Here is an 18,749-nt window from a genome sequence, read left to right on the forward strand (position 1 = left end):
GGTTGCTTTTGCCTTCCCATTCCCCCAGCTCGTGCCAGGAAGGCTCCCGGCTCGGCGCGGGCGTTGTGCCTGGCACCAGTGGCAGCAGATTCGCATGGAGCAGCTCCTGTCCAGCCGAGCTCGTGGGAGGATGCTGTGCCCAGCATTGCTGCCTTCGCCTGCAGTTGGACTCTTTTAAAAGAAATACTAAGCACCAGCCTGGCCTTTTCAGTGTGCATACACATCCCTTGTATTTTTTTTAAAGGCAGTAAACAAGTAATCCCTATCCTGCCTCCTGCACTCAGTCCTGAAGGTTAAAACCTTGTTTTGTGCCAGCTTCACTATTTAGAAGCCAAATGCTTCGACCAGTTAACTTATTACTGCTTGGAGGGGGCTCAAAAGGCAGATGGAGTGACTGTGCAGGCAATATTAATGACTCTGTTGCAAAGGGTGAGAATTTTATGCAGAGTAATGTGAAAACTTGTGAAGGCATTGCTGAGAAATACGGGAGAATGGTGTTTCCCTTCTAGTTCTGAGCTCAGGGTAATAAATAACGTGTGATTTTACAGCATCTCTGCTGTACCAGGCTAAAAGGCACTGTCTGTCGTTCAAGGCTGTCAATGTTTCACGTCTGAGGACAGGCAGCGAGAACGGGGTCACCAAAACGTTGCAGGTGGGTGCTGGGAGACCCATAGACCAGTGACTTTGGGTCGCCAGCTGCCTCTGGTGGGAAATAAACTACTTTAAGATGTTGGTGGTGGGCTCTGAGGGAGGAAGGGGGAGTGAAGGCGCCCAGCCCACCCAGGTCAGGGTGGGGGTACAGGGGGATGCAGCCAGAGCTGTGGGGCTTGGCTTGATTTTAACTGCATAACTAATAAAGTCTGTGCATCAAAGTCTCCCAGGGGAATGTCTGTCTCGTAAGATGCGAGCTCCCTGACAAGCCACTCTCGTGATACTTGCAGGGATGGAATGCCTGTAGCGGAGGCAGAGAGGTTCCCAGCTGGATTTGAAATGAGCCAAGAGGTTGAGGAGTTATTGGCAGTGCCCAGCTGAAAGCCAGGCAGGACGGGGAGGGCTTTTCCTTTGGAAAACTGGCTGAAAATGTGGATTTGTAATACTTGGTTTGCCCTTTTTGGAAAATCATTGCAAGACACGCTTTATGCCTGTAGAATAATCCAATAAAAGATATTTTTTTGTGAAGATTCATGAAGCTATGGCAGGTGGGCAGTCATCAGAAATGAGATTGCCCAGACATGAGCTCAATTAGGCTGTAGTAATGCGACTTGTTAAGGGAGCATAGAGCAGAGGTAATGATCTCCTTCCTGTGATTCCCCACGTGTAATTAGGATCTAAGTGTGCACAGGGCAAGGAAAACCCCTTACACAGCATTTTGGCAAAAGCAAATCCGGTGCTACTGAGAGGGGCAGACTTCCAGACAGCCTTGTTGTTTGCATTTCTGTATAAGGTTTTGAAGAATTGCCCCATCTTTCTTGGTCCCCTCCCATTTCTCCAAACTGTTCTGTGCTGGGGTCTCGTCTGAAGGTTGTACGTCAGATGGCTCAGGGATGAAATGTCAGATTTGCTGCTGCTTTTCTCTGGCACCACTGTCGAAGTGCCCGGGGTTTGAAATTAAATGTCAAAGGCGTTTTGCGGAACATGGGAACCAGATGTGCTCCAAGACTGTGTTTGGGAAGACTAGAGCAGCTTAATTACCTACATTGACTCTTCCTGGGAGATGCATCTCTGGATTTGGGCTGATACCCAGCGTGAGGATGTGGTCCTGGAGCAGAGCCTGCCTGGTCTAAGGGTGGTGGATGAAGGACCTGGTGTCTGGTAGCTCCCTGCACACCACAACCAGCTGTAAGGTGATACAACAGCTTGAGGGCCCTCGGCCAGGCTCTGGGGAAGAGCCGGTGTCTGTAAATACAGCTCACTTATGGGATTAATCATCAGCAGGCATGTTCCTGCCTTGTTGGTGACACCGGTGACTTTGATCCGGTTACAGACCGGGGAGGTGGTGTCTGGGGACCCACCCTGGAGGTGGGAGTGGCTGGGGGTAGATGGGGTTGAGTCGGGAGTGTTACCAAAAGCAGCCAAAAGGATGGGAGAGACTGGGAAGGAGGAGCAGAACCTGCGTACCCGGGGAAGCACCAGTGAGGCTGCAGTTGGTGGGTCCCCATGGACCTCAGCTTCTCTGCTGGGCACGGCCAGCCTGTGCCCTGTTGTGTGCCCGCGTGGCGTTCCTCCTGGGAACGTGGCATTTCCAGCTTCTTGGAAATGCATTTCTGTGCGAGTGGGTGGCTGCAAAATCCTGCTTTGTTCCCTGAGCCCTCTGAGGAGGCGCAGAAGGAGTTGCCCTGTGATGGTGCCTGTCAGCTCCTTGGAGCTGGTCGCAGCCCTTGGTGCCGTTTCTGCCTCCTGTTCTCAGGCACAAAACTCTCCTTGCTCTGCCTGGTAGCTCTTGTCCCAGCTCTTCTGGACTTGCACCACCCCATGAAAATTAAAGCTTTTGTGCTCAAGTCCTTCATCACCTTTGAATGCTATAATTTCTAGTGGGGAATGTTCAGCACTTGAATAATTGCACCCATTCAGCGCGCCCTGAACAGCACCCATGACAGTGCGCAGGTCTGAAGGAGCCCAGCTCCGGTCCCAGCCTGGCCTCGCTGCCTGCACAGCTTCAGCACAGCTGCCCTGGAGCGGGTACCGCTACTGCTCAACCCTCAACCCAAGCATTCGCCTTCCTTCTGGTTGTGCTACTGAAATCACTGCCTTTCCCTGATGGAGGGAGTGTTCGGCTTCATAAAATCAAGGGTGGTCTGTCCTAATGCAATTATTTTCTTGTTCATCTGCTAAATAAAAAACCGTGGTGAAATATTTTGAAAGGAAAACCCATGGAATAAAGGGTCTCTGCTTGCAGAGGTGCAGGCAGGACGAGGGCTCTCCTGGGTCCCTCTGCCACCGCGTTTGCCTGCAGATGCTCCCATGCTGCTCCCCCGGCTCGCCCCTGTCCCCGGATTCACTCGTGGCAGCGCTGGCCCTGGGGACGTTGGCTCTGGGCAGGTGCACAGCAGCTCTCGTGGATGCTGGGGTCCACTCTGGGCTGTGGTGTGGACCCCGCTGAGGCTGAAAGGAAGCTTTCCCGCCAGTCAAAGGACTCCTCAGGGAACTGGGGGTCCCTGCGAGGGAGTTAGGGGGTAATGGCAGGGTTCACGGCTTTTTCCCAGGCTCTTTAGTGATCGTAAGTGACCAGGACCTCAGTAATGTGAGACAGAAACACAAATACTCCAATTCACTGAGTTACCAAAGTGGCTTCCTGGCTTAAGAGCAGCCAAGGGCTTTTTAACTCCTGGGCACCCGCGTGCTGCAGATCGGGCCCTTTTTCTTCATCAGGGTTTTCCCTCTGTGCCAAGGGGAAACCCTTCCTGCGGTGTCAGGGCGTGCGCGTCTGTGACAGCGAGCGTCACGTCCCCGGACGCAGCTGACCAGGGCGGCTTGCCCTGCCTGGCACCGCGTGCGGGAGGACGTAGGCAGCTCGCACGGCACGTACCAGAGAGGGGCTTTGGTGGCACAGTTGAAGTCACCATTAATTATGACTTGAGGGTGCGAGAGATGCTCTGGGCAAGCCCTTGGCATGGGAAGGGGAGAGGCTGGGCAGGGGCAGGGCAGCTCTCCGAGCTCGTGGGACCCTGTGGGACCCTTTTCCTCCTGGGACGTCCGTGTGACCAAATGCAGACTCAACGTCTTGCTGACTTTTTGAGCTTTTCAACTGAATGAAAGCACAGAGGGAGGGGACTGTGTCCCCTGCCACGTTTTGCGGTCTCCTCCGGCCACGAGGACTGACTGCGGCCAGCAGCGTGCGCCTGGGAGGCTCGGCCAGTTCATGGCTATTGAACCCTGGCTGCGGTCTCCTCGGGAGCGCTGCCGAGACGCAGCTTCTGCCTGGGTCACCGTTATTTGCTGTCATGAACGAGAAGCAGCCGGAGGAGGAGATTGCTGCTGGGATAAGTCACGCCTGACGCTCCGTGAGAGCTGCAGGCTGCCTTGCAGAGCCGGCCCAGGGCATGGGGCTCGGCTTCGGCTTGCTCCCGTGTCTGACAGCTCCTTGGGTAGTGGGAGGTCAGCACTGGGGTGCTCTGCCCGAAGCACCTCTGCCCATTGCCACAACCACCCCCCTGAGCATCTCGAGGCACAGCATCGCGGTGGACGAGGTGCAGGTTATGCCAGTGCACAAGCATTGAAGCAAGGGTTGGTGCTGAGCACGAATTCAAGCCAGCCCATCTCCTGGCCCCGTGCAATTAGGGAAGTACACATTCCTGCCTCTCTCTGGGCGTTGCATCCATCGTCTTCATTAGAGAGGCTCAGCCTGCTGCAAAGCCCTAGGTCTGCGTGCTCCTCCTTGGGGTCATGCCCTGCAGAGGGGAACGGAGGAGGAGACTCGTGTGGGAGCCAGAAGGGGAAAGGCAGCTTTTCCAGAGCGATTGCTGCATGAACCGTCCTGCAGTTGCTGTTTATAGCTATTGCTCTGCGTGATTAGCAGTTGGCTAATCACCAGGGGCCAGATGCTGCCAGCCCTGGGAGGGGTGGCCGACGGACACAGCGGGGCAGACATTAACTGCTCGCAGGCTGGGTGTCCTCTCCTGCTGTTAGCTCAGTTGCACTTGCCCCGAGCAGCGTGGGAAGGGGCTTTGCTGTGAGGGCAGGGGGCTGGGACCCTGTGGATACCCTGTGGTCTCCTGAGAATGCCAGGCAGTTTGGCAACGCTGCCATTGGTGTTGGGTTTGAGCGTGGGTGCTGCTCCATCAGGAACGGGACAACACGTCCAGAGCGTTCCTCGCAGACACCACATGACAGCCATGTTGGGGTTTGGCTGTTGGGACTCCTGCTTTGGTGTAAAGTGGTGATTGAGAAGCTCCTGGACCAGCCCCAGCATCACCTGCTGCTGGGTGAAGTGCTCCCAGGCAGGGTCCCATGCAGCCCTAAAATGGGCTGCCAACACGGGTGCCATCAGTGCATCCTGCACCCTAAAACTGCCGCTCAAATCTTCTCATTGAGAAACTTTCCCACTTGTATTTTTTCCTTTTTAATCCATGTTTTTCACACCAGTTCCCTTCCTTGTCCCTCTTAAATGAAGCAACATCATAATTAAGTAAATGACTCTGTATTTTTCCCAATAGGTTGCAATATAAGGAGAGTTGTTAAATATTTCCCCCCCAAAACAACAAGTAAAAACGATTCCTTTTTCATCTTAGCTGTCACCAACCCTGTGTTCCTTAAATGTCATGTCATGCTCAAGATGCCGCCCATGCAGAAACGATGCTCAGGAGCCCCTTTCTTTTCTACCAAGAATAACTTGAATTGGGGTTTTTTTTCTTACTTGCTGCTTACTCTTGCTGATGAAAGGAAAAGATGCGGAAACAAGCGGCTCAGCGGGAGGCTGGGAAGCCGATTAGCGGGGCCGGTGTGACCCGGTGCCCCGCGGGTCCCCGGAGCGGCCCCAGCAGCCTGCGGATCAGCTGTCACGGGGCCAATTCCCAGCTGCCGTGGGGGCACGGCGCGGGCTCACGGGTGATGTGCCGGCTGGCGAAGGCCACGTCGTTGTCTTCCATGGAAAGTTTCACCCTTTTCTGGTTGTGGTTTTTTTTTTTCCCCTGACTGTGACCGGTTTGTAAAGGTTAAATGGTATTTTCTGATTAAACCGAGTACTCTGGTGATCTCAGCTCATTTCCCACTCCTGCCATATCTTTTGCCTGACCTTGGGGTAACACTTAACCTCTCCGGACTAGAATCTATCTGTGTAATAGAATGACAGTATTTCCTTACATTACCAGAAGGACAGGATGATAAATTAATTCACATTTATGTAGTGTCGAGATATGACCGTGATAGATTAAGAGTCTGTCCCTGGAGTTATCCGTGCTCTCAGTAGCGATACGCAGCTCTGCAAGGGAATGAATTACCTCCTGAGAGTGCAACCACTCTCTGCACTGCTGCGGCCACAGCTCTGAACAGCAGGAAGTGCAATTATCCCCTTCCTCCTACATTTTCAAAATATTTCTGGAACTGGAGCCTGAGTGCAGCTGGTCCCGACTCGAGAGTGCTGCAGGAGGAATGTCGGGTGATCTCTTGGCTGGCTGATAGCTACTGAGACAAGCTAAAGTATAAATCTCCTTACTGCCGGCATCAGCTCCAAAGTTCAGGGGATTGACGGGTTCATTCCCACTTCCCACGTGTTGCCCTGCGCGGAGTCGGAGGGAAGCTGCCGCGGCTCTTCCTGGCATGTGCTGGTGGGTGACTTTCGGAAGCCATCCATGTTCCTGGCGATGTCACGGCGTTTTCACTCAATGCTTGCTTGTTTGCTCGGTTCTTTTAAAATGCAGACAGCCTGCAGGGCTTGGGATTGAAAACTCACCCACGTGCGAGGCAGGAGGGTTCCAGGGAGTGAAAGGAAAATGCAGCATATGGCAAAAATCCCGTGGAGGAGTGAGACAAGAAACCAGGGGCTGTGAGAAATGGCCTGTGAATGTGTTCCTTAAAGATGTGTTTCTTAAAGATGTGCTGAAAACCTAACGGGAGAAGTATACGGGCAGCTGTCCTGAACAAATCGGTCTGCCTGGGGTTTTCATGGAGGGTTGGTAGTGGCGGTGTCGGCAGTGCCTGTCTCTGCAAACCTCTGCGGCTGCAGGTCTTGTTCTGAGAAACGTCCTTTTGTTCAGAGGACAGGAGCAAAGAGGTGTTTGGGGACTCTTGGGGTTACAGTGGGTATGGAAAATAATAGTTGATAGACTCTGGGCCATCAAGAACCTCAGCCTGTGACCCATTTCCCACGACACGCCTGACTTTCCTTCTTGCCTGTGATTAGAGGGTACGTAGGTCTGAAGCATTAGTCGCTAAAAGGATGGGTATGGTTATTTTTTAAGGGGGAGAAGGCAAGATGCAAATGGAGTTGCTGGTGTTTGCTCTGACAGTTGTTTGGCAGAACAGTTGTGAAAGCCATACCCAACCTCAGGAACAGACACAGAGCACTTCTCTCTGCTCCAGATGATCATGTCTTGCCTTGGCGATCATTGCTTTGCTTCTTCTTGATCACTTCATGATCATGGTCGGCTGGCGCCCGTGTGGTGGCTTTTACCAGGTGTGACCAAAGGTGCCGGCACTGCCGAACAAAGGCGGTGTAGATCTATGGCCCTGGAAGTCAGCAACCCAGCAATGCATCTGCTGTGTTACGTACAACCAGCGGGGAGGCCATGGAGAACCTGAACAGAGCAGGAGCAAAATGAAGCTTTTAGTCACTGTTAGGGAGTCACATACATATATTTTCTCTAAATCAATGTTTTTCATTATCTGAAACCAAAAGGGTTTTCTCTTTGTGGAAATGTTGCTCTGTGCTACTTAATCAGTATTAATTAAGCGGCTGAAATGCATTAAATGGTGCTGTAGGAATCTTCTTGGGAACACTAGCTGCTCAAGCTTTACTGTTCCTCTTACAACCATAAATAAGGATAAATGCCTAATTGCTACTGAAAGCATCCTGCTGGACCTAATGAGCTGATTAAAACCAATCCTTCATTGTGGAATGATTTAATTTTACTTAGCTTCAACCAGAGATTCCCCTTGCTTACGATTTCTGTGTCTGCTCTACAGCCCCCCTGTCTGCCTCGGAGAGTTCAGGCCTGCAGTTGTTTCTGGGAGTGGGGTTACAGGGAAGCGATTTGTTTCCATCGTTTTTCCAGAAGGTCTCATTTCATTAAGCTGTTGAGAAGGAAATAAATTTCAGCCCTTTCCCGATGTTATTTGTGCAGCCGGGGGAAGTCCTCGGGCTCTGGTCAGTGTGTGCAGCTTCCCCGGGGCAGGACATCCCGCATGTTGTGGTTTGCAGGGATGTGGTTTGGGAATGATGACAAAGAGCCAAGTTTTGGCCAAATCGGCCTGGGGAGGATGGGGGTGCCGGTTTTTGCTGCCTTGACCCAAAGCAGGTTCTCGCTGATGGCTGCATCTCTGCAGCAAGAGGAGATATTTTCCCACACCGTTCGCCCTCCAGCACTGCGAAGCCGTGGAGCTCTGAAGGAGGAGCCCGGAGCCCGGCTGGAGCAGCAGCGAGCGGATTAGGTGGCATGGGGTTCGTGTTCTGCTAATGAGCCGAGCATGTCGGCAGGCTCATCCGGCAGCGTTCTGCTGGTGGAGGGAGCCTGTGACAGGCAAACTCCCCCCTCCCACCTCTCCTGGCCATGGCAATCAAAGCCAGTGGGAAACTTGTTGGTGCCGAGCAGATGGGAGCTTTGGCTCGCCAGCGCGGGGGGAAGCAGGGATGCTCCGGGACTGGGATGCGAGGATTCACTAGCACAGCTCTCTGCCATCTGTGGAGAGGAGAGATTTCCCCCATCTCAAGGCAAGGAGGGAGCAATGTACTGTTAAACCAACATGTGCGTGGAGAAATAGCAAATCGAAGTTTCTCCTGTGTGGCTGTGAAGGTTTGCAGCTCTGCCAGGCTGGGACACAGCCCGCTGTGCTGGCTTGGCGTCCCCGAGGAGCTGTGAAGCGAGGAGCCAACGCCTGCAGAGAAACCCTGCTCTGGTGGTACCATCCACAGCGCTCCTGATGCTGGAGCAGGGCTCTCCAGAGACGGAGGGGGACCTATAAGAATTTTAAAAGCTGTATTTTTTCCCTTTCACTGCAGATTTTCAGACAAAGCGCCTGGATGTGTTTTCTGGTTTAATTATTGGTATGCGAGTGTTGTCTTTACATAAGGAGAAACCTGAGAGTGTGAAACTTGCAGCAGAGCAGGGCAACGAGCTGTAACAGCATGTGGGCCAGGTATCGTCTCAGTGGCATCCTGTTCACCACGTGGCTGTTCAGATAATCAAGGCACACTCGCCTGCTGGGTGCCGTGACCGTCAGCACCTCTTGAGAGAGGGTGTTGGGGGGCTTGTCCCTGCTGGCAGGGGCACTTGGGGCTCCCCGGGGCCAGGCTGGGCTCTGCCAGGCCACAGGAGCATCCGGTACCCCTCGACTCTGCACACCTCCTCTTGACTCCACCGACCCTTGGGGCTGTGGCTTACCTGCTGCGCTATCGTTTGAAAATCCAGATTTGGTTGGAAAGCATTTGAGAATGCAGCCAAATCCCCCTCTGCCTTTAAATGGAACAGAAATCCCACGATACCAGGATACGGTCCTCTGCCTGAGTGTTTTGTAATGCAGGGTGGCCTAGGTACAGCAAGGCGTTTCCTTCTGGAAGCTTCTTTTTCTTTCAAGCTCATTTGTCCTGACTGCTGCACAAGAATAAAAACTGTGGCTAATTTTTCTATGGAAAGTACAAATCCTCTCCAAACCCTCCAGCTCCCATCCTGGTTGCCCAGCCATCAGCTGGGGCAGGCACTACTGCCATTGAGTCCCAGCATCTGTATTTTCAGCCCCATCATGGGTCTCTGTGTCATCCCCAGGTGTCCATCCTCTTTTTGTCTTTCTTGCATTTAATTTTTTCCCTCCGATGCCTATTCAGAGAGAGGAGGGAGTCTCCGAACGGAGCAGAGTTAAGGTCACGCCTTAATCCACCTTTTGATTTCATATGAGCCCCATGTTGTGTGGATATTTGGTTGGATTTTGCAAAGAGTCTCTAGTTTTAAACGTCCTGGGGTTACTCATGCGTTTGTCCAGAGAAAAATGTATTTACAAAAGTATCTGAGGCATCTGGAGAGAGGTCTGGGCCAAGGTCTGGGATGTATTTCTCAACCCAGACTAACAGCTTGTGAGAACTGATGTTGCAGTAGGTCATGGGGGAAATGGAAAGCACCAACAAGTCTGAAAAACACTTCTGAACTCTGGGCAAGTAGTTGGGGGAAAAGGCATCCGAGTCTCTCGCTGCTGTGTCTCGCCTGTAGCTGGAGGAAAGCAGAGCAGGGACGTGGCTTTTGTCGGTGCCTGGATGCAGGCTTAAAGCTGGATGGGAAATGCATTCAAGCAGTTAAATTCCTATTTGATGGCATCACAGTTTTGTCACTATTTGTGTGAGATTTTGGCCCAGTTTGTGTTTTTACAGAACCTTAAAGGCCCAGATTTTAGATCAGTTTCGGGTCCAGCCAGCTCAGAGGCTTCCTGAGCATCCCCAGACTCAACCCTGCCATCTCCACGGCTCTGGCTCTCCCATGAGGCAGCTGCAGAGATGAGGCTGAAGGGCTCATTCTGCTCTTTGGGCGGGAGTCAAAACTTTGCTGTGTTGCACAACGGGGCCAGGAGCAGCGATTAAGAAATGCTAAGTCTGGGAAGAAGAGGTCTCATCTGCCCCTTTCCGTGGGCTGTTTCGGGTTGAGTCAGTCTCAGAAGCAGATGATGAAGACATCAGACAGCTTCACGACTCAGCATCCCCAGATAAGCCTGTTCGTGGCCCTACCGCAGCTCCAGCCCTCTGTGCTGGGGAGACGTCCCTGTCCCCGGGGAAGGCGCAGCCCTGACAATGTGGGCTGTGTTCTGTGCGGCCGGGGGCTCGTGGCACTGCCTGTCCCCAGGACCCACCTACACGCGCAAGCACGGCGGCAGCTTGTTCCTGATGTCCCCAGTCGCACCCACATCTGCCCGAGACAAAGGGGCCCTGCAGCAGCCCCGGCGTTCGCTGTTCAAAAGGCGGGCGTGCATTTTGTCTGTGCCCTGTCATGGGTTTTATGGTTTGCTCTCAGTCGGTGCCGCTGCGCGTGGACGTGCGGTCATACGGACCGACCTCCCTGGCCGGTCCGCCGGCACTGGACACGTCTGGGCCATTCCCACGTAGCTCTGCCCCGTGGCCCTGCTGCTCCCTTTTGTAGCTCAGAAGTTGTCTGCAGATTTCTCGCTTCCTGATATGCACAGCCATTACTTTTCTAGTCCCCGTGCATGCGTTGATACTCCTTTGCCTCAGCTGGATGCACAGATGCCTCCCGTGTATGCTGTATGTATCAATATTCGGTCTCAGTCCTTTCTGTATTCCCATTTAATGCAAAATCACCCACATACGCGTGTACGTACGAGTATCTCCCAAGCGTCTGTGCCAGAAACCTTAGTGTCACAGCCATTTCTTTCACACTAGCTAGTACCCAGCCTAAAGAAAACAACATATCTGTCACTTTTCAGGCTCAAGGCAGCATGCAGAGATGTGCGCTGTTTAAATGCCTGCTGTCTTGCACCTTCCCCCCCCATACTACATCTGTGAATGAAGAGGGGCTTAGAGCGTTTTCTGGTAGTGATGTGAAGCATCAGTAGGTGAGCATGGTAAGGACGCTGGAAATCTTAGCCTTGCTAAATCTCCGGTCGCAGTATTGGCTGATTCGGTCCCAAAGTCAGACTTGTGCTTAGTAACAGCAAGGCACAGAACCAGCTGATCCATTACTCATTTTAAGCTGTCACTGGAGAAATGAACCGCTTGAAAAAATGAAGGCTACAGATCAAAATATCTTCCTTCAGACAGAAAGCTAAAGAAGTAATTTGAAAGGCTTTGTTCAGCATGACCTGATCACAGGACTGTGCAAGTCCTGGACATGACTTTAATTACTGGCCCAGTCCTATAATTATTTTGTCCTTCAACTATTTTTAATGCAACAGCTGGATTGGAAAATCCTTAGAACGAGCGAAAAAGATCAAAGCAACACTCCCCTCCAAACCCCTTCACAACCTACAATCTGTCATCTGGTGTAACTGGGACACGCTGGGACGGCGAGTTCCTTTGGGCTTCAGCCCAAGAGCGGAGACACGGAGCCCCGATCACACTCGAGGAGGGCTGGATGGAGAAACCGTTTAGCACATCTTGTTTCCCACAAGGGTGACGGAGAAAAGTGTCCTTAAAAGTTGTCTTGCGCTGGGTTTGAGCCTGTCTGGGGGTCAGGAGAGCTTCCCGGGCCGTGTTAGGGCTGTTTATTTTCCGTGACATCTGCTCCTTGCTGGCTCCCAGCAGCATTCCCTGCGGTACCCAGAGCCCCCCAGCATCCCCGCGCTCTCCGGGTTTTGTCTGTTGTGCTGGGTCCCCCCTCCCTCTCACTTTTGCTTCGTCCTGGGCTCGGGAACAGCTGAAGGGGTAGCAGCATCCAGAGCTGCAGCCGGTTATTTATATTTCATGCAGACGGGCTCTCCTTGCTTGCCAAATGGCCTCTCTGCGCTGCTCCCCTGCCTGCCGACATCGCGCCTCGGCAAAAGCCTGCGCGAGGGCCGGGGAGGAGCGGTGTGGAGCGAGGCTGGGGATTTTCCACTCTTTGCTGCCCTGGTATCGTTATTTTTGTTCTGAGCCGAGAGAGCTGTCTGCGCGGCTGATGGCCTTTCTCTGACTATTGCAGCGTTGTAACTCAGCCCTGATGCAGCCTCTGTGCCACAGCAGGCTTTCTCAGGGGGCTTTTATTGTACAGATGGGGTAATTTATCCTCCTTTTTGCTCTTTTTTAACCTGCGTTTAGTCTACGGGTTTATTAACAGCCAAATAAAAGGTATGTGTATGGAAATGGCAAATGATGCCCTGGCAGTCCCCAGGAGGTTTGGCTGGGCGCCTTTGGGAGCCCAGCAGTGTGCTCTGCATCTGGCACCGGGGACCATCTGGGGAGGAGAGCAGCTGGAGCCCAACTGGAAATGCTTAGAGACTGGTCGGGAAAGGTCTCGATGTGCCCCAGCTCCTGCTGGAGCTGTGCCAGGTGGGTGACAGGCGCTGTGGTACATGAGGGGGTTCTCCAGAGCCGGTTTGCTGCCATTGCCGGGCTGCCTGTGGAGGCAGAGCTCATCCCGGTGCCCCGCTGGAGGGAGCGGATGTTTGCTAGGTATTTCTTCAGCATAAAATACATTTATTAGTTTTTTTTGTAAACAGCAAACCATCCTTTTTATTTTTTCCTGTGGGGACTGTTCACTGCTCTTGTATTCACTTGTTCTGAGCAATTTTCCAGCAGTCCCAGGGGAGAGCATGGTCCTTCTCCTTCCATCCAGGAGGTCTCTCCAGGGTTTGAGAGGTTGGGAGGGCGGTGACCATGGGCTTGTACCTGGGTCACCAGTGCCTGCAAACTATTTCTAGCACTATGCACACTCCTGTCCTTCTGCACAAGTATTTTTGGCTTGGAAACACTCTCTCTCCATAGTTGCCGAAAGGGAGATGACAAACGGAGCTGTAAACATCTCAGTGACCACTGGGTTTGGGTTTGTTTTGCAGCTGAGGATCCATCCGCGTGCGCCGCTGATCTGCTCTCCTCGAGGGACACAACTGAGGTCCTAACGCTGCCCAGGCGTCCAAAATGGTCATGCAAAGACACCACCTCACCTGCGCAGGGATAGCGTTCGCTCTCTACCTTCATCACCTCGTCAGCACCATCGAAGTCCCTCTGGATTGTAAGTTATGGTTTACCCCTTGAAAAACTGCTGCTGAAATGGTTGAGGAGGTAGAGTGAAGACGTGCACAGCCCAGGCAGCTTTGCTGGTCCAGCCAAAGGTTTCTTTACTGTTGTTTATTTGGGGATATTTTTCTTTTTAAACCACGTGCCCTCCAGAAAGTCACCTAAGTGACTCTCTGATGTAGCCAATCTGCCTCAAAAGCTGAGCAGAGGACTTGAAACCACTTATCAAAATGGAAGAGTGCATCTCAGCCAAGGCAGCAAGTCTTCAGGCTGTTGATTTAAGTGGAGCATCCCAAGATGTCTAGTGTTCCTGCAGAGCAGGGACAGGCTTTGGGATGCTCTTCTGCAGAGGATGGGAGCTCGTTGCTAGTCTTATCTGGCAGATGCTGCCAGGAGCTGACACCAAGGTCCTTGATGGCAGTGAGGACCCGGGCAGGTCCTGCAGAGCAGTGTGATTTTTCTTTCTCTCTGTCTGGACTTTTTGGTTAATTATGAGATGGGAGCTATGTTTTATTCAGAAGGACAGAAGCTGGGGGATACGGAGCGAGGAGAAAGGGGGACATGGGTTGATGTTTCTGCTGAATGGGCATCTTCAGGCGAGCACGTGGGAAACACATGACTTGCTTGAATGTACTTGAGACAGGGGTTCGTACTGAGAGCTGCTCAGCCACTGTTCTGGAAACCAGTTTCATAATTTCTTTGTGTCCCAGCTTCCTCCTGTAGCGGCTGTTAATAATAATCAGCCTGTCGCTGCAGGGAAGCTCTTCCGACAGTGCAATGCACTGAAACCCTCCAGTGAGCAGTATGTCAGTAGAAAAAGCATCGCTTTTTGCTGGAGTCTAAATTCAGGCTGAAGTGCCAGGGTTGCTCTTGATAGGAGAAATTTCTGCCCTGTGGGTTGTTGCTCTGTGGAGTCCCGGGTGTGCTGGCCGTAGCCGTGGTACCTCCGCTGATCCCTGGCTCTGGGCTGCAAAAGAAGAAAGAAAAATTTGAGGCCAGTGGCTTTTGGCTGAAATTTGGAAATTACTGAAGAGAAAGGGTGGGAAAGCTCTGGTTTGTGGAGGGGAATAAATACTTGTGTTCCTTGAAAGCATAGGGAGGGGGTCCCAGACTCGAGTCCCTGCTCTGCTCCATTCCAGGTGATTGTAGATGAAAATATCTGTTCCCCTGGAGCCAGTGCTGTAACACGCACAGGGCACTTTTTTTCCCAGCAATGGGAATTTTATTTGATACACCCAGCTCAGAGGTTCCTTCAGACCTGGCTTTGTTAAGGTCTGTAACATTCCAGAAATGCAGGCAGCTGGCATGGAAGCAGGGGCCGGTGCAGCCTGGGAAAACTGAATGGGTCTGCAAGCAGCCGCCTTCTGCTGCTTCTAGTGCTTTGCGTCAGGAAAGGAGTAATTTTGCTACTTAAATGTAATGTGACCTTAGAAAAGTAAGAGAAATGCTGACAGCTGGTGGAGAAATGCTCAAGGCAGCCTGCAGCAGCTCAGCATTTCTCAGCAGCTCGCTGTTTCTCTAGCCTCCTCCTCCTCCCTGCTGCCCAGCACCAAGCCGCAGGAGAGCATCATCCCCTCCAGCACTGGGGGGAAACTGGGATCAGAACTAAGAGCTTCCTTTTGTCATCCTTACCTGAAAGGGTTCCTTGCACAACAGATATTTGTAAATAATGTGTGCAGAAGAAGTTGTGTGTAGCAGTGCCAAGAGGAGGTGGGTGAGGAGCATCCCCCAGCCCTGGGTGAGGATTTGGGATCCTGCTGACGCCTGTCCCAGCCAGCTGACCCTTCCCAGGCTTCCTGAGCTCCCTTGGAGACATGGAGCGTTGGCTTCTTTTTACTCCCACCCCATCCTTCAGAGCCGTCAGGGGTTTGTTTTCAGGTCCTGTTGAAGCCACCTGGTGATCAGGGCTCCCTTACCCCCTGCTCAGCTGCAAGACCGAGCTAACGCAACCATTGCCCGCACTCGAACGGCTGCAGGTTTGACCAGCTGGTGCGTAAAGAGCTCCAGCTTCGTGCCACGGCTGATAAACGTGCAAATCGCAGGCTCTGTGTGTGCACGAGCCCGATCCCCCACGTACCACCAGCTGCGAAAGCTCTTCCTGCTTCATGGAGACCAGCTCCGGGATGTGGGCTCTGCAGGAGGGGGCTGGGGAACCCCCACCAGCCCCGGGGGGTTGAGGTGCTGGTGGGCACCCAGCTGCCCTTGCTGATGCCCCTCAGGAGCGGGAGATCTCCCCAGGGAGGCATTTTTATCCCCAGAACTTATGTTTTAAGGGCAGAAGCAGCTGAAGTGAAGGCAGATGTGTGGGCAAAGCCTCAGGGTCCCCTGGCAGCAGAGGGAACAGCCCTCGGTTGCCCAGTGTCAGGGAGAGCTGCACTGTTTGCTCTTTCTTTTCAGCCTACCTGTGTGGTTATTGCCTTCAGCCCTAAGAATTTTTCTTCTTCGAATAAAATCCTGCCTGCCCCTGTCCTGGGGACAGGATATATATATGTATCTCCCTATATTACAGACACCTTCTCTGAGTTTGAGCATCACCTAAAGCCAGCTACGGGTTTACCAGGCACATATTAGCCTGTAATAAGGGGGGTGATACTGTGGGGGGCTCAGGGTAAGCCTGGCCATGGGGAAGGAGGGGAACATTGCTAACTCCTGCGGGCGAGCCGCTGGACCGTGGGGGCATGGATGCCCACAGGGAAGTGGTGTGAGCACGTCGGAGCCCGTCCAGGCACCCCGTGCTCTCTTTTGGCCTAAAACCCCCTGCTGCAGAGGCATTGGCGGGTAACAGGACCGCTCAGCAGCAGCTTCTCCCACAGTAAGCGGGTAGATTAGAACATGCTTGACTTGTAAAATGATTAGTGCGTAGCATTTGCAAGCCTTACTACTAACTATAGGTGTTTATGTTTGTGTACGTGACGTATATAGGTTTGTTCTTCAATTAACCTGTTTTCCTTTTTTTTCATTATGCTTGCACTTTGGGAATAACAGCAAATATTCAGAGTGAATGTAAGTGTTCCCCTCGCCCTCTGCGTGTCCGTGTCCGTCTCCTCTGCATGGCCGAAGCAGGGCACGAGGGGTCCGTACGGAGCGGGGGGCCGGTGCTGGCTGGTGCTTGGTGCCCGGTGTGCGTGGGGGCATGGCCCGCTGCTGCGGCAGGGCTGGCCAGAGCCAGGATGAGCCACTTCTGCACGGCTGGGAGAGGCACGGGAGGTGCTGGAGCCACTTGGGGGGAGTGCTTAGGCTCTGCTGCTTTCCCTGGAGCGGGTCCAGCAACCAGACAGCGTCTTGGCATGAGCAAATACTGTTCCTGCAGAGGTTTATTATTGCTAATGCCACATCTTGGAGGGGAGCAGGCTCCTCTGCCTTGCACGAGTGCGTGTGCCAGGCTCAGCGCCGCGTGCTGACACATTTGCAGCATCGCTAGCTCTGCCCTTCCGAACACTGGTGCTGTGCTCCTCTGGGGTAAACCTGGGAGGTTTTGTGGCTCTTTCTTGCACAGGGAGTACCTGTAAACCTCTTGCCATGGCTCTCTGGCTCCCTGTCCCAGGTGCAGCCCCTGGCTTTGAGGTGCACAGCCAGGATGCTTTCAGTCCTATTCAAACAACCTGCAGTAGCAGGAAGAGGTAACTGTGAAATTTTTTAACGAGACCAAGGTACCAAGCGAGAAACAAGGGCTTCCTGGTACCGAAAGAGTCTGAACAGTGCTGGTGGTCTGAGAGGTGATGAGCAGCACACCCCCACAAAAGCTTATGGTAATCTCCTCAGGTGTTGAAGGGCTTTAAACCATGAATTGCACACCCACTCTGGGGAAGAAGCTGAAATCCCATCAGGATCTGATGCAGGATGGCAGAGAGAGGATTCACCCTCTTCTCACTGACCTCCTCACTGCTTTTCGTTTGCTTTGCAGTGCCTCAGCCCCCCACAATCACCAAGCAGTCCGTGAAGGACTACATCGTCGACCCAAGGGATAACATCTTCATTGAATGTGAAGCCAAAGGGAACCCCGTTCCCATGTAAGTGCATCTACAGCCCTTGTTATGCTGAAGCTCTGCCGTTCATCAGAGCTGGCTCCTCTCCCGTCGAGCTGTGCCATTTACACCACCAGCTAGTCCAGCTGCTGGCTCGCGCAGCACAGGTAAGGATCTCACTGGGTAAATATGGTCCATGGTTACAAAACCAACCTCTCCCTGGCATTTGCAGCTTTTCCTGGACACGGAACGGGAAGTTCTTCAACGTGGCGAAGGACCCCAAGGTGTCCATGCGGCGGCGGTCGGGGACGCTGGTCATCGACTTCCATGGCGGGGGACGGCCGGAGGACTACGAGGGCGAGTACCAGTGCTTCGCCCGGAATGACTATGGCACTGCTCTCTCCAGCAAAATCCACCTCCAGGTTTCTAGTGAGTAAGAGCCATGGCGCAGAGCAAGCAGCCGGCCACCTCAAGGGGAACAGGGGGGAGATTTTGTAGAAGAGGCATGGAGAACATGCAGTGCTCAGACACCTCAGCCTGCTTCATCCGTTACCTGTGTCAGGACGCATCCGGTCACAGGACTCGGATGAAGGCATGGGGGTTACGGCTGCAGCTAACAGGGAAATACTCGGTACAGATTTAAGGGAATTCTGCACACGTAGAAATGAAGTTTGCATTGAGGCCGCTCCATTGAAACCAGGCCAGGTCCAGTGGGAAGAGATCTGCAAAGTTACTGCCCTGCCTTCCTCACCAGTGTCTTTACTTGTTACGGCAGAGTCTCCCCTGTGGCCCAAGGAGAAGGTGGATGTGATAGAGGTGGATGAAGGTGCTCCACTCAGCCTCCAGTGCAACCCCCCGCCCGGCCTGCCTTCTCCCGTCATCTTCTGGATGAGCAGCTGTGAGTCGGGGGAAGCCCCTTCCCACCTCCAACCCTGCAGGCAGCCTTTCTGCAATGTTTATTTAAAATAACTACATTTAGGGTCGTTGCTGCTAGTTCAGAGCTTGGAGGCACCTACGTTTAGGGTCGTTGCTACTAGTTCAGAGCTTGGAGGCACCCATACGTGGCTTGGGTCCGGGGTCCCTCCTTTGCGCAGCTGCCCGCGGGAGGATCTGACTCGCTCTGAATGCCTGTTCTCGCCTGCAGCCATGGAGCCCATCCACCAGGACAAGCGCGTCTCCCAGGGCCAGAATGGTGACCTGTACTTCTCCAACGTCATGCTGCAGGATGCCCAGACTGACTACAGCTGCAATGCCCGCTTCCATTTCACCCACACCATTCAGCAGAAAAACCCCTACACCCTCAAGGTGAAAACCAGTAAGTGTCATGGTGGTCGCTCAGGATGGGTCTTCCCTGACCTCTCTTGGGCAGGGTTTTCCTTCCAGACATCTGGTTTCTGTTCTTGACAGCACTGAGACCTACCAGGGAGAAGAGGGGCTTCCTTCATTTTGCTTAAGATATTACAGGAACCAGTTTGGATGAG

At 53.1% G+C, this 18,749-nt stretch overlaps 1 protein-coding gene across 18 annotated transcripts in view; it reads left to right on the forward strand.

Moving 5' to 3' along the window:
- NFASC (neurofascin) overlaps window positions 1–18,749 on the forward strand; it is a 91,024-nt gene that overhangs the window by 23,992 nt on the left and 48,283 nt on the right. For 12 of the 18 annotated variants that reach the window (XM_075442699.1, XM_075442705.1, XM_075442708.1 and 9 more), the window contains exons 2-7: window positions 13,123–13,298; window positions 16,289–16,306; window positions 17,208–17,313; window positions 17,501–17,697; window positions 18,044–18,166; window positions 18,413–18,583. In XM_075442699.1, the coding sequence (XP_075298814.1) occupies window positions 13,205–13,298; window positions 16,289–16,306; window positions 17,208–17,313; window positions 17,501–17,697; window positions 18,044–18,166; window positions 18,413–18,583 (709 nt within the window). In that variant the 5' untranslated portion in view covers window positions 13,123–13,204. The remainder of the gene's footprint in view (window positions 1–13,122; window positions 13,299–16,288; window positions 16,307–17,207; window positions 17,314–17,500; window positions 17,698–18,043; window positions 18,167–18,412; window positions 18,584–18,749) is intronic. The other 6 variants (XM_075442701.1, XM_075442710.1, XM_075442711.1 and 3 more) reach the window with 1 other exon arrangement.

The sequence above is a fragment of the Opisthocomus hoazin genome, chromosome 25 (assembly GCF_030867145.1).
Source record: "Opisthocomus hoazin isolate bOpiHoa1 chromosome 25, bOpiHoa1.hap1, whole genome shotgun sequence".
NCBI classification, from domain to species: Eukaryota; Metazoa; Chordata; class Aves; order Opisthocomiformes; family Opisthocomidae; genus Opisthocomus; species Opisthocomus hoazin.